The sequence below is a fragment of the Vulpes lagopus genome, chromosome 1 (assembly GCF_018345385.1).
Source record: "Vulpes lagopus strain Blue_001 chromosome 1, ASM1834538v1, whole genome shotgun sequence".
NCBI lineage: Eukaryota > Metazoa > Chordata > Mammalia > Carnivora > Canidae > Vulpes > Vulpes lagopus.
Window position 1 is genome coordinate 63268597 of NC_054824.1, and position 13719 is coordinate 63282315.

The window sequence follows — 13719 nt, forward strand, 5'->3', positions numbered from 1 at the left end:
CTTGTAGAATTACTTTATCAAATTCTGGTAAACATTTCAGTAGTGAGACCAAATACAGGATCAGTGCACAGGTGGCAAAATACCTCCTCAGTAGGGTGGAGGGCCAAAAGGGAAGAAAAAGACAGGAAGGGCAACATACAACTGGAAGGCCTGGACACTACAAGTTTGACACTCTTGTCTACAATGGTCCCATGTCTGTCTACAAAGATCATGATTTCAGTATTATAAACACAACCTAGAACCCAAGGAATGTCAAAATTCAAATCATTTTTTAGTATTTTTACAAATTTATTTTAAAAAATAACAATTGCAGTGACATCAATGATCTGTCATTTGTACTCCCCCTACTGCTGGGAGAAAAACCTATATTGTTGAGTCCCAAAGGAAAATCAAGACATTATTATCAGGCACCCAACAGCCAGAAAAAGCTCTGTTGGTCCAGTGGTATAGACACTGACATGTTCAATGTACCAGTGCAATTAAAATATATACATTTACAATTATCTTGTCAAAAAGAGCACTCAGGAAGTGAAGTAACTATGCATTGAACCAATTATTCACTCATCCATTCACTCTTTCTGCATCTATGATGTCATCACTACGGTCACAAGGACAAATAAAAGAACTTCTAGTAACAAAGAAAAAGTCCAAATCTCAAACCCCCCACTTTGTGGGTTATCATGGTGTGCTAAAATGGCCAAATAAAAGGGCCATGAGCTATCTGAAATGCAGTGACAAAATGACAACTGAAGCATTTCATTTCAAACAAAACACAACTCAAAACTTATGGAAAAAAAAAAAACACCTGCAACAATATGAGGTTGATATTACTATGTACAAACTTACAGACACAAATAAATAGCATTTTAGAACTGCTGTTGGCTTAGATCTGAGAACTTTCTTTCTGAGCTCTGCATCTTAAAGACTCCTAAACACACCACGGGATAGAAATTTCTCATTGTTTTTAGTGAACTCTCATCCAAAAAACTTGGGCCTTACTGAATAAAGCCAGTGTCTGAAACTTAAAGAGCCAGAAATTTCTAGTGAGCCTACTGAAGGGTTGGCCACTCCTGACATCTAAAAGATAAGACAGATGATACCAAGGACTAGGGAAATCACTTCTTGCTTTCTTTGCAAAGCTCTGTACCTGTTTCTATCATTACTATTATTTCCCTTTGTGATATTTTCTTTAGAGGGTTTATTTTCTTTTCCCTCTTAATATGATGAAAGTGAAATCACACAAAGTGCCAATCCTTACTCCTGGTATTTAAATCAAACCCAAGTGATCTTCAAAAGAATTAGGTCTTCCTTGTTTCTAGAGAAGGAAGCAACTCTTTTTGAAATATCTTTATTCCCCCAGCTTCAACATCCAGCAAAGAAAGAGATTTCCAAGGCACAGTCCATCCTGGGAACTGTGGCCCAATGCTTGACCCTGCAGGCATCACCATTACCAATCAGCAGCTTATCCCCAGAACATGGATGCAATGTAAAAACCTTTCTGCTGTACAAGGCCTATGTAGAAAAGGGAAAACATGGAAGCTGGCACCGAAGAATCAGCTGCCAGGGAAGAAAGTGAATGTTCGCTCTCTGGGTCCAGCACAGAACAAAGTGCTGCAGGAAAGAAGCCAACACATTCTCCTTAAAACTTGAGGGGAGTTGGAATATGTCCAGGAGAGTGTGATTGAACAATGCTTTCCAGACAGAAACTGTCAAAGAACAGTTCTCAGACTTCTCCCTGTCCATGCTTGTTAAAAGGTTAAAGTATAAATTATTCTTTTCATCTTAATGATCCATCCCAGGCATCCATCCATTGGAGAATCATGCTACATGACAACACATGGATATATATATATATATATATATATATATATATATATATATACACACACATACATACTACTTTCTTCTGCTAGACTGAAACATGTGTGAACCCTTCTCTTCCCCACAAATGGTGTCATAAAGCCTATGACTGAAAATCTCTAGGGGCACCTGGGTGACTCAGTCAGTGGAGCATCTGACTCCTGATCTCAGCTCAGGTCTTGATCTCAGGATGTGAGTTCAAGCCCCGCACTGGACTCCACGCTGGGTGTGCAGCCTACTTAAAAAAACAAAACAAAACAAAACAAAAAAACCCCTCTAGTTTGGCTTTCTGTTTAGGAGTTACTACAAATGTCCTCAGCACTTCAGCACAGAAGTTGTTCTATGGTTTTGTTTTCTACTTAGGAAAGGCAGTTTCAAAGGTCCAGTACCCTCTAAATTGTCTTTAAAAGTAGCAGAAGCAAGAACTATGGTCCAGATGATCTGTCAGCAGACAGACAAACAGACCACGACTTGTCAAAGCTTTAAAAAAAGAGAGATTCAGCAATTTCTATTTTTAATGCTTGAGTCTTTTGTCATCTATCCCCAGAGTTAGCTTTTTCTTGGCTGGAGTCCAAAAATAACAATTTATCATCTGGGTAGACAGAGATTCCTATTATTACCACAGATTAGATGAATGTATCTCAGAGAATTTATTGTTTCCATGTCATGAGATGGAGCTTCCTTGCTTGGAAGCCACCTCTGAATACAAAGTGTCCAGTGAGTCAGCCTGAGATCCCCCATCAGAGGATAGATGCTGCTTAGATTCCATGGGAAGGAGTGGGCGTATGCTTCCCTGATTGCAGTCTTGGTTGAGAAGGTTATTCTCCCCTGCTAAGATGGCTGGCTGGCTTCAGAAGCCAACATAAGTGCTGTGTGTGCACTTACGTGCACCGGTCCCTTGCATCATCCTAATCCATGAAATGTCAATGTCATCAACAGTCTGAAATAGATCCTGTCTGAAAGGGCGAGACAAAGGCTTGCAACTTCAATTTGCCAGACATCGCTGCAATTATAATACTGAGCCACTTATTAAAAACTAAGTGGTTTCTGTCCTGTAGAAAAGGGCAGCATGTAATCATCAGTGTCCCATCGGAAGAGGTGATCAATTTCCTGGAACAGTGGGAAGCAGTGGCGAGGAACATGACCTTGATCTGCTCCATCACATGGCCTTGGGTTAGGACACTCGGATGATCTGTGTCATTGCTTCTTCATCTGCTTGGTTTGGATCCTAAAGACAAAGAATAATAGTGATTAAAATCCTCTGCAGAAGTAATAGGGAACTCAAGGCTCTAACTCCTCCTCATCAAGGGGGAATACATACAATTTTGCTAAATACACCAAAGGCCAATAATGCATCTAAGTCTACCTACATGGATTAAAATGCAGCTCCATAAGGAAAGAAGAAATAACAAACCTTTGCATAAAAGGACTGTTAAATCCGGCCTGGCATTCCATTTCCAAGCACTCCAGAGTTCATAGTGTATCTCTTTCCAAAGAGAACCCTGTGTTGTACTTTACCTTTCAAGTTTAAGGGTCCTGAGGTGGCCAAGATAAATCATGTCATGCTTTATTTTTGTGTGATGGTTTTCTGATCATATTTAAATACTAAGCATTTAGCAGGGCTGGAAAGGACATTGGCCTTTATTTTAATGCACTCATTTTGTAGGTAAATCCAAAGCCTAGATGGATAAAGTGATTTGCCTGGACTAGAGTGAAAAAAGTTAGTCAGCAACCCAGCAAGAAATAACACCCAAATCTCTTGGCTCCCATTTAACCTTCTTTCCACTAAATTCTGCCTGCTGCCTCTCACTTAAAACCTGCAGTGTCAATCGGAGAAGGACCAACAGTGTATGTTCTCATTCATTTGGGGAATATAAATAATAGTGAAAGGGAATATAAAGGAAGGGAAAAGAAATGTTGGGAAATATCAGGAAGGGAGACAGAACATAAAGACTCCTAACTCGGGGAAACGAACTAGGGGTGGTGGATGGGGAGGAGGGCGGGTGTTGGAGGGGAATGGGTGACAGGCACTGAGGTGGACACTTGACGGGATGAGCACTGGGTGTTTTTCTGTATGTTGGTAAATTGAACACCAATAAAAATTAATTAAAAAAAAAAAAAAACCTGCAGTGTTAAGACAAGCATTTGAAACTTTTTCCAACACTCCACAATATCCGCCTTTAGTTCCTCCACACCAAGGCTCTGAAGCTTCAACTGATGGGATCTAAGAAAAAGCTAAAAGATTTCTGGAGGTGGTAAGAGTGCAGTGGGGTCTTGAACAATGAATAAGAACAATAACCAGCATTTACTGAGGCCTCAAAATAATAATGTGCTACGTAGGTGTCCAAAGTGGCTTACTGCACGAAATCCCCACAATGGTCCTATGAAGTATCAACAACAGCAGCCTATTTCACAGGTGAAGGAACTCAGGCCAAAGGAAGCTAAGTACCTTGATCAAAGTCCTATTGCTAGCACACAGAATGAGGAGAGTTCCTAGCATAATGTCCATAGATGGCACTCTACATCCACATACCGCCGGAACAGATGATGAGAAAGCAGGGGCTCCCAGACTATAGGTAGGAATGAATAGCACTAAAAAAGGAATTTGTGCTCATGTGTGGAAATACTGAGGATTCCCAGTCTGACACTGAAAGGGGTGAGGAGGCCAAGCTGCTTGGATGTCATACAGAAACAGCTTGGGATATGATGCAGTAAGAAATGAAAACCAACATGATTAAAAAACACTAGCTTATAAAAACTGATTTGACAATAGTGTAGATGAGATATAATGGTCACACGGAATAAAGTATCAGGAAATGAGAGGGATCTAAGAATTCAACAAACATTTACTAAGTGCTTGTTCTGGACTGGGCATTATGCTAAGTCCAGTCAATACAACGGAGAACAAAACAACCCTCTACTCTCTACACAGCTAACAGTCTAGTGAAGAAGACACTAACTGCACAATTACCAAATAAAACAAGTTGACTATTTTGATGCTCAAGAAGAAAAGGAAGATATGAAAAAATGAGGTGCAAGAGATCTACCCTGGCTCTAGCCTCAGATTTAAACCAAGACCTGAAAGGTCAAAAGATCCAATCACACAAGAAGATGGAAGTGAAAAGCTTTAGAGATTAGCTATTTTCAAGACAAAGGTCCTATGGCAGGAGACAGACCAATGAACAGTACAGCAACAGCATAAAGACCAAGAGCAGGAGGAAATGAAGCCAGAGGTAGGCAGGAGCTAGATCACACCAGTGCCTTTTTGGCCATTGGTAAGCACTCGGGATTTTAGTCTAAGTGCATGTGGGAAATGGCAGGCATGGAAGTGGTATAAGCAGGATGGTGATGTGAGATGACACACATTTTAAGAAGACCCCAGGAAGATGTGCAGAATGGATGACAGGAGCACAAGAATGGGAGAAAGGATACCAATAGGCAGCTGTTACGTAAACTGAAGCAAAAGAAGAGAGGATTTCTCCAGGCTGATGGCAGTTGGAAGGGAAAAAATAACTGATTCAGATTTTATTCTAAAGGTAAAACCAAGAGGAGTTTTTCAAGAATTGAACAATTCAAGCTTTAGCAACTCGGTGGATGGACAGGTCACTCATTGAGATAAGTGACTGGTTGAGGGATAAAAAAACAGAATAAAAACCAAGAGTTCTATTTTGGAAATGCTGATTCAGAAATGCTGATAAGTATAATCAGTGGAATCAGATGTAAGAACCAGTGAAGAACAGCAGTTACAGATACATTCTGGAATTACACTGGCTTTAAATTTCAGGTGCACCATTTTATTAGTTATTTTTACCTTGGGCAAACTACTTAACCTCTCTAAGCCTCAGATTCAACTGAAAAATGGAAATAAGAATTCTTATCTCATGGGGCTTGAGGTTGCTCTAAAGATTCAATGAAAAAAAATGCTTATGGTAATGGCTGGCACACAGCAGTTAAGTGTTAGCTGCTGCTGGTCATGCTATTACACTAAAGAGACCATAAAACTTTTAAAACAAAGAAAAATGAGAACTCTAAGAAGGAATTAACAGTAATAACTGGCAAAGATGAGGAAGAAAAAAGGCCACTGGACTGAACACCTTTAGTGCTTTAAGGTCAAAAGGAATCTAAGAGACACAACATTGCATTCAACTGAGAGAATGTAATTAGTCTCTGGTGTGAAGTAACAAGAGGACTCTGAATGCTCTTCCCAAGAAAATACAAGGCAAGAAGAGAAGAATAAATGTATCATACTCACCTGCATATGGGGACTATCCTTTTCTTTTGGAGAGAAAAACCGTCCACCTTCACCACGCTTCCGAGCCATGGCGTGACGGTGCCGAGACTCATGCAGGTATTTCTAAAAAACCAGAGAAATAAATAAAGGTACTAGTTGGAACCAGCATGGTTATCTCATGCACAAATCTTCTCTGAAGTTCAGGGAAGCTATCATCAGAGCCACCAGGGGCAATTATAACTGTGAATTATGGAAAAAGAGTAAAGTCTAGGCAGCAGCTGAACTGTGTATTAACTACCATAAAGATCTAAGTGCTAAACGGATAATAAAGATTCCCCAAAGGTGTAGCAATGATCACTATCTATACTTCCCTATCCCCTCTCCTTTGCTTCAGTAACAGACCAAATTTTATTGAGCAAATGGAAGTTCAGTAAAAAAAAAAAAAAAAACAAAACAAAAAAAACACACAAACAAAACCCAAAAGCCTGCATTTCTTGGCCTCATCTGCAGGTAAGTGGCCATGTAATAAAATTTTGGCTAATGAGATTTATGGAGCTTCATGAAAGCTCCCTTGAGGAAGAATGCTTTTCTTGTTCTCTTTCTTCCTAGGCTGGAATCCAACCCATCATCCTGGACTGTAACTAGCGTACTAAGGCCATCAGAATAGTGACACCAGAGGAGAGAGGATCACAAGAACTGACTGTGGAAATGGACTACCAGCCCAGGACAATTTCTCTCCAGACTTCTTTTATGTAAGAAAAAAAATAAGCTCTTTTTGAAGCCACTGTTACGGTTTTATTATTGTAGCTGCGGCCACACGGAATGATGACAAATGCTAACTTTAACAAAAGATAACTTCTATTTACTTTCATTTGTTTGGAAGGTGCTCAAGGAGACAAACCATATAAAAGGTAATTTCAAAAGTATATCCCTGCCCTTTCTCTTTCTTCTTTCAGTTGTTATACACACCCTTCTTTCCTTTGGAATTTTCCCTTCCGCCTCTAGTTTAGCCCGGGCTTGCCTCCTCTTTAGTATACGGTGGTACTGTTTGGCATTCACATAGAGAGGCTCTTCTTCGAGCATCTCTGCCCCAGGGAGAGGAATTCTTTGGATAGCAGGTACAGAGCCAGCACCAGGCACCATCTGTGTGAAGAGAAAACCATAGGTTATTAAATAGTGGCACATAAGACAAAGGAAACTATTTCTTGGCCCCTGTTAAATTATTTTTTTCTAAATGCTACAAAGAGTAGCTTTTATAGAACACTTAGTTAAATGCAGATTCCTGGAGAACATTAACACTCAAGGTCTGCATTTTAAACCAACATTCCAGAAGATTTTGTCATAGGGAGCCAAGGAGCCCTTGTCACAAGGCTGTCACAACCTTGTCCAAATGTCACAACCATGTCCAAATTCTGGTCCACCTATGGCTCCATTTCTAGGAAAGTCTGCTGCCATCTAATGGTCAGGAAGAGTAATCATAAACAAAGAAATAGTACAAAGGTAGGTTGGCAGAGATTGATCCAAATGCTTATGGTTACATAATTTAATTAACTACTTACTGATTCAATCCTAATTTTTCTAAACAAACTAAAACTAAAAACACCATACTAAATGTAAGAGGAAATCAGTAACAGGTTCCCAAGCCCCATTCCCTTCCCAACTATGATGTGTTGAATGGATGTGTTGTTTTCTTCTGGTAGCTTCCTCCACCTCTGTGCGCAGGCTTCTATTACTTGTTCTTAATTTACTCATTTTAGGTACTGTACACTGACATCCATTTTGGACAGGAGGACTTAGCCTCTGCTCACACCACTACTCATCTCTCCTTCCCTATTTTCCCAATGTCTTTGTAGCATACATTTTTTTGGTTTCTTTATTGATTGCTATCTAATTTTGAGCTTCTTATTTCACTCACTGTGGGCAATTTAGTTCCCATTTCCCAAAGATTAATAGTCTATGTCTTCATTATTTGAATTCTGAATAAAATTATTCAAAAGCAGGTATTTCTGTTTATCCTCTGCTGTATCTCTAGCACCTAGAATAGTCCCCAGCACATAGTAGGTGCTCAGAATGAATTATATAGTTCATTGTAATGTTTCTTGCAAAAGCAGACCTCTGTAAGTGCCTTAAGGATCAATTTGATCCCAAGGGGTCAGCATTTTCAATAGGCTTTATGAAAGACATCAAGTTGCAAGTCCAAAAAAATTTTCAATGACAAAGAAATATAAAGAAAGATAAATGACAGAGTGGTAAGGTGAAGAATGCATTTTCTTACCATGACCATCCCTCCTGAATTGACCACATTGCCTGCCACTGGTAGTGTCACAGTGACAGTCCCCTGCCCACTGCTGGTTGTGTTGGTGTTGGCTCCTGTCTGAACAATCTGTGCTCCTGCCAAACTGGCTGCTGGGATGGTGATCATGCCTGAAACAGGGACTGTAACTTTAAGAAAATAAAACATAAAACAAACAAAAAACAGGTACACAGAAAGAAGGGAACACAGTTAGTCCCTCTTCTATCTGGCACACACTTATTTACCCTGGAAAAGCATACTAAACAGCACAAAGGGAGAGCCTCTCCTACTCTCTGCCTGGTTTGCTGCATGTAATCCAAGTAATCACTACCTTTGATTTTCTATTCACTATCTGGGTTCCAGATCTGAAGTGGATACCTCCCTGGGTATCCCAATAATAGCTTTCAATGGCTGGTGAGAAAGTTTGGAGGTCTCCACTTCTAAGGGTCAATCTGACTTCAGCTGTACCCACTGTTCTTATATACAGGAATAATCTGTTTAGGATGAAAGTTTTATAAATATCATAAATATATAATTTATTTATCCTAAATTGGTAATGCCTCAAGCTGTTATAGAAATAAAATTTAAGGGGATCCCTGGGTGGCTCAGCAGTTTGGCACCTGCCTTTGGCCCAGGGCATGATCCTGGGGTCCTGGGATCGAGTCCTGTGTCAGGTTCCCAGCATGGAGCCTGCTTTTCCCTCTGCCTGTGTCTCTGCCTCTCTATCATGAATAAATAAATCTTAAAAAAAAGAAAGAAAAGAAAAAAAAATAAAATAAAATTTAAAATTCAACTAAACACTTTGGTTTGAGCTCCTGCCTGGGCTCAATCCAGTTCAAGCCTCCTCCTGAATCATAGGAGCACACACTTACTGTACTCACTGGAGCTTGTATACTGCTAATTTTAATCAGAAGTCAACTTTTTTTTCTTTTCTTTTCTTTTCTTTTCTTTCTTTTTTTTTTTTGAGAGAGCAGGTGTGCATGTAAGTGGGGGTGAGGAGTGGGCCAGAGAGAATCCTAAGCAGGTTCTATGCCCAGCTTGGAGCCCAATGCAGGGCTTGATCTCATGACCTGAGCCAACTGACTCAGCCACCCAGGTACCCCTCATAAGTAAAACTTTTACTCATACTCTGAGATGTCCTTTCCCAATTTAGTTTTCTGACAGATGCTTCCAAAAGCTCTCAAGTTCAGTTTGAGCTACCTCCTCTTCTCTGAAGTCCATTCTCCTCCCAAGTCAAACAGATTTCATTGCTCCTATATTTATGTATTATCTATTTCTAGAACATACCTCTATAAAGGCTCTGCACTGCATTTATTTGGTCACATATATATCTCTCATAATAGATTAGAGGCTAAGAAGAAAATTTCTTTCTTAGTGAAGTGCTGCATACATAGTAGGAACATAAGAAGTCTTTTGGGCAAAAATTAATAATAAAGTGGACAAGAAATAAAAAAAACAGAAGAAAAAAATCCTGTAAGTAGCAATGAGACTAAATGCCAATTTGACTTTGATCTCTCTCTTCCACTACCAATAATACCAATAATAAAACTATTTCCAATCTTCTATTTCTAAATATTTTTCCCCCCAGAAATGCTCAAAAGCTTAAATAAATCTCTAGGACCAGCCTTTTCACAACCACTGTAGGTATGCCTAACAAATGTTACCAATACTGGTCACGTATGAATGACAACAAAACAATCAATGAAGATTTAAAAAGATTTTGTTTAAAAGTATGTTGTGCAGAGGTAACCACAGTATTTCTGAAGCAGTCATTTGCTCCAAGGATAAACGAGGTGCCCCTCAAAGTCCTATAGAAATGGACAGGCACACTTACCTTGCTGTAGAATGGTGCCGTCCGCATTAACTGGCTGATAGACAATAGTCTGCCCTTCAGCAGTCTGTGCCACCTGCTGTCCCTGGACAGCAATCTGCTGCTGTGTCTGAAGGAAATAGATCATGACAATTTAATAGACTCCAAAGCTACCACAAAGGACCCCTTCTTTTTTTTTTTTTTTTTTAAAGGACCCTTCTTTTTAAGAAAACAACAACAATAACATTTTTGATATTTTCTTTCCCTATTTCTACTACCTGGGAAGTATTTGGCTCAGCTGTCTGACCCTTTCAAATCAGCTGACAGTGCTCTTGTGTTGACAGAGATAAGGAATTACCTGGGTCTGGCCAGCAGTGACTGCTGTCTGGGGTTGCTGGATGATGATCTGCTGGGTCTGACCCTGCTGGCCCTGCACCTGCACAGCCTGCCCACCCTGGATCTGAATCTGTCCAGGTGGGACCAATTGTATCTGTGCAAGAGAACACAGAGAAAGGTTAGTACCCTGCTGGCGCTGGTTTCTTTTGGTACTGGAATCTTAGTTACCAAATTCCTTTAGAAAACAAGAAAGGCTCTGAAGAGGAAAAAAAAAGAATCTCATTCTGCTCTCTATTATAAATTAGACATAAGTGGTTTTTCATCTACAAAACAATGGGGGAATTTTAGCTGCTGCCTAGATACAGGATGATTTAAGGAATCAAAGTCAGTTTTAAAAAAGATGATATATAACCGTGCTGGCATGAGACTTTTTTTAGTTTCTAACACTAGAGATTTGTCAATTTTATTATTTTCAAAGAACTTTTATTTTTATTTTCTCTATTGTTTTTCTACTATTTCATTTTTTTCCCTTCTTTTGGCCAGCTTTGGCCTTAATTCAGTATTTTTCTATTCCTTAGGTTGCCAGGTTAAGTTGTGATGATGGGTTGTCAATCTTTCTTATTTTTTAATGTAAGCACTTACAGCCATCAATTTCCCCCTCAACACTGTTTTTGCAATGTCCTGTTAGTTTTGGTAATGTTTGGTCTTTGTTTTCATTCATATTTTCTAATTTCTCATGTAATTTCTCCTTTGATCCATTGATTATTTCCACAGATTTGTTAATTTTCCACATTTATTTCTATTGTTGATTTCTAACTTCATCCCACTGTGATCAAAGATACTTTGTATGCAGTTTGAGACTTACTGTGTGACCTGACATATGATCTGTCTACTCTGAATATATTAGCCCACTGCCTTCTGGCCTCCAAAGTTTCTGATAATAAATCTGCTAAAAATCTTACTGAGGATCCCCTGTAGGTGACAAGTCACTACTCTCTTGCTTTCATGGTTCTCCATGTATGGCTTTTAAATGTTTGATGATAATGTGTCTTGCTGTGGGTCTCTGAGTTCATCCTAATTGTCTTTCCATCAAATTTGGGAAATCTTCAGCCATTATTTCTTCAAACATTCTCCCTGCCCCGTTCTCTTTCTCTTCTGAGACTTCCACAGTGCATCTATTGACACACTTGATAGTGGACTCACAGTTTCCTTAGGCTCTGTTCACTTTTTTCCAAAGTTTTTTCTTTCTGTTCCTCAGATCCAATCAATTCCATTGCCTTATCTTCAAATTCGTGGATTCTTTCTCCTATCTGCTCAAATTTTCCCTGACTCTAGTAAATTTTTCATTTCCATTAGTGTGCTTATCAGTGCCAGTTTCTTTTCAGGTTTCCTATCTCTTTATTGATATTTCCATTTTGTTCCTACACTGCTTTCCTGACTTTTTCAACATCTTCTTGTAGTTGAGCATCTTCAGGACAGTTATTTTTAAAGTGCTTATCTTAGCAAATCTTTTTTTTTTTTTAACAGCAAATCTTTTTAAGGATAGCCTCTATTAATTTTTTCCTCTGAATGGGCCATACTTTCCTGTTTCTTCGTATGCCTTACAATTTTTGTTGGAAACTGCGTATTAAGTCAAATAATGTTATAGTTGTGGCAATCAGATTCTTGCCCTTCCCAGGGTTTAGTTATTGTTTTGACTATTGCAGGCAGTCTCTGTGCCAAAAAAATCAGACTAAGGTGTAAAGGTAAGACTTTCTCATGTCTTTTCTGTGCCTCTCTGTCCCCAAGAATGTGCAGACCTTTTCTGATTTTCCATATTCAGCTTCTTTTGAGAAGGGTGTTGGCTCTCAAAGGGTGAAAAAAGAGAAAAAAGAAGGGGGCAGGGAAGGCTGTTGGCTTTTTATAATTCTCTAGGAGTCCATCACTTTTGCTGGAGGGAGAGGGACTTACAACAGCGTGGGAAGTGTGATGATGGATGACACAGGCTGCCTGCCTCCTTCGCCTGCACCTTCAATCAGAAGCAGCCATCAGTGATCCCTGATTTTGGAGGATAGGTCCATTTTGCTCATCCTGGCTCCTATTAGCTGCCCACATAAGTTGCTTTAAGACCTGCATGCCGGCAGGCTGGGTGGCTCAGCGGTTTAGCGCCGCCTTCGGCCCAGGGCACGATCCTGGAGACCCGGGACAGTGTCCCACATCGGGCTCTCTGCATGGAGCCTGCATCTCCCTCTGCCCGTGTCTCTGCCTCTCTCTCTGTCTCTCTCATGAATAAATAAATAAAATCTTAAAAAAAAAAAAAAAAAGACCTGCATGCAACTGCCTGCTAGGGTGCTAGGTAGCTGCTATTGTGCTAAGTGCTCAAACTTACTGAAATTACCTTCAACAGAAGTCTATGCTTTCTCCTAGAAGTAAAAAGCTTTCAATAGACTCCAGAGTCCCCAAATAGTTTATGTCAGACAGATTTTGCCAATGCAATTACTGGGTAGGTGGGGAGACAGATTCCTGGTATGTCTTGTTCTGCCATCTTCCCAGAATCCTCTACCTGGGTCTTCTTGACTAACTTTTTCCAAATACTTGCCTCATGGTTGACACTTAGATAGTGGCTAATACAAAAATAAGTGAACAAATTTATTTAGTTATCTGAATCTAATTCCTAGCTGGGTTTCAAACAGCAAAGAATACCTATTATTAGTCATTAGGGTTTCCTTTTCCACCTATTCATATTCTTTGCCCATTTTTCTACTAGATTATTATTTTTGTATCAATACATAAACATTTTTCAAGTATTTTAGATGCAAACCAAGTTATGTGTGTTAAAAAATACCTTCTGCATATCTGTACCTTGTCTTTTATTTATATTTTGATATATATAAATTTTTATTTTAAAGAAGTCACATCAATTTGGTCTTTATATCTTTAAAAAATCCTTTTATACCCTATGACATAAACAAAATTCTCCTGTAAATAAAATCAAAGTTTGTTTTTTTTAAAAGATTTTATTTCATGAGATACGGAAAGAAAGGCAGAGAAATAGGCAGAAGGAGAAGCAGGCTCCCTACAGGGAGCCTAATGCGGGACTCGATCCCAGGACCCTAGGATCATAACCTGAGACAAAGGCAGACACTCAAACACTGAGCCACCCAGGTGCCCCTAAAATCTAAGTTTCTAAGTATGCTTTTTTACATTTAA

The 13719-nt window shown here is 39.4% G+C and overlaps 1 protein-coding gene across 10 annotated transcripts in view; it reads right to left on the reverse strand.

Moving 5' to 3' along the window:
* Positions 1-267: 267 nt before the first annotated feature.
* The window catches only part of NFYA (nuclear transcription factor Y subunit alpha), a 28671-nt gene continuing 15219 nt past the window's right edge, over positions 268-13719 (reverse strand). For 8 of the 10 annotated variants that reach the window (XM_041746999.1, XM_041746985.1, XM_041746968.1 and 5 more), the window contains 6 exons: positions 10553-10684; positions 10219-10324; positions 8367-8533; positions 7061-7234; positions 6113-6214; positions 268-3088 (listed from right to left, as the gene is read on the reverse strand). In XM_041746999.1, coding sequence (XP_041602933.1) covers positions 3035-3088; positions 6113-6214; positions 7061-7234; positions 8367-8533; positions 10219-10324; positions 10553-10684 — 735 coding nt within the window. In that variant the 3' untranslated portion in view covers positions 268-3034. The remainder of the gene's footprint in view (positions 3089-6112; positions 6215-7060; positions 7235-8366; positions 8534-10218; positions 10325-10552; positions 10685-13719) is intronic. The other 2 variants (XM_041747008.1, XM_041746994.1) reach the window with 1 other exon arrangement.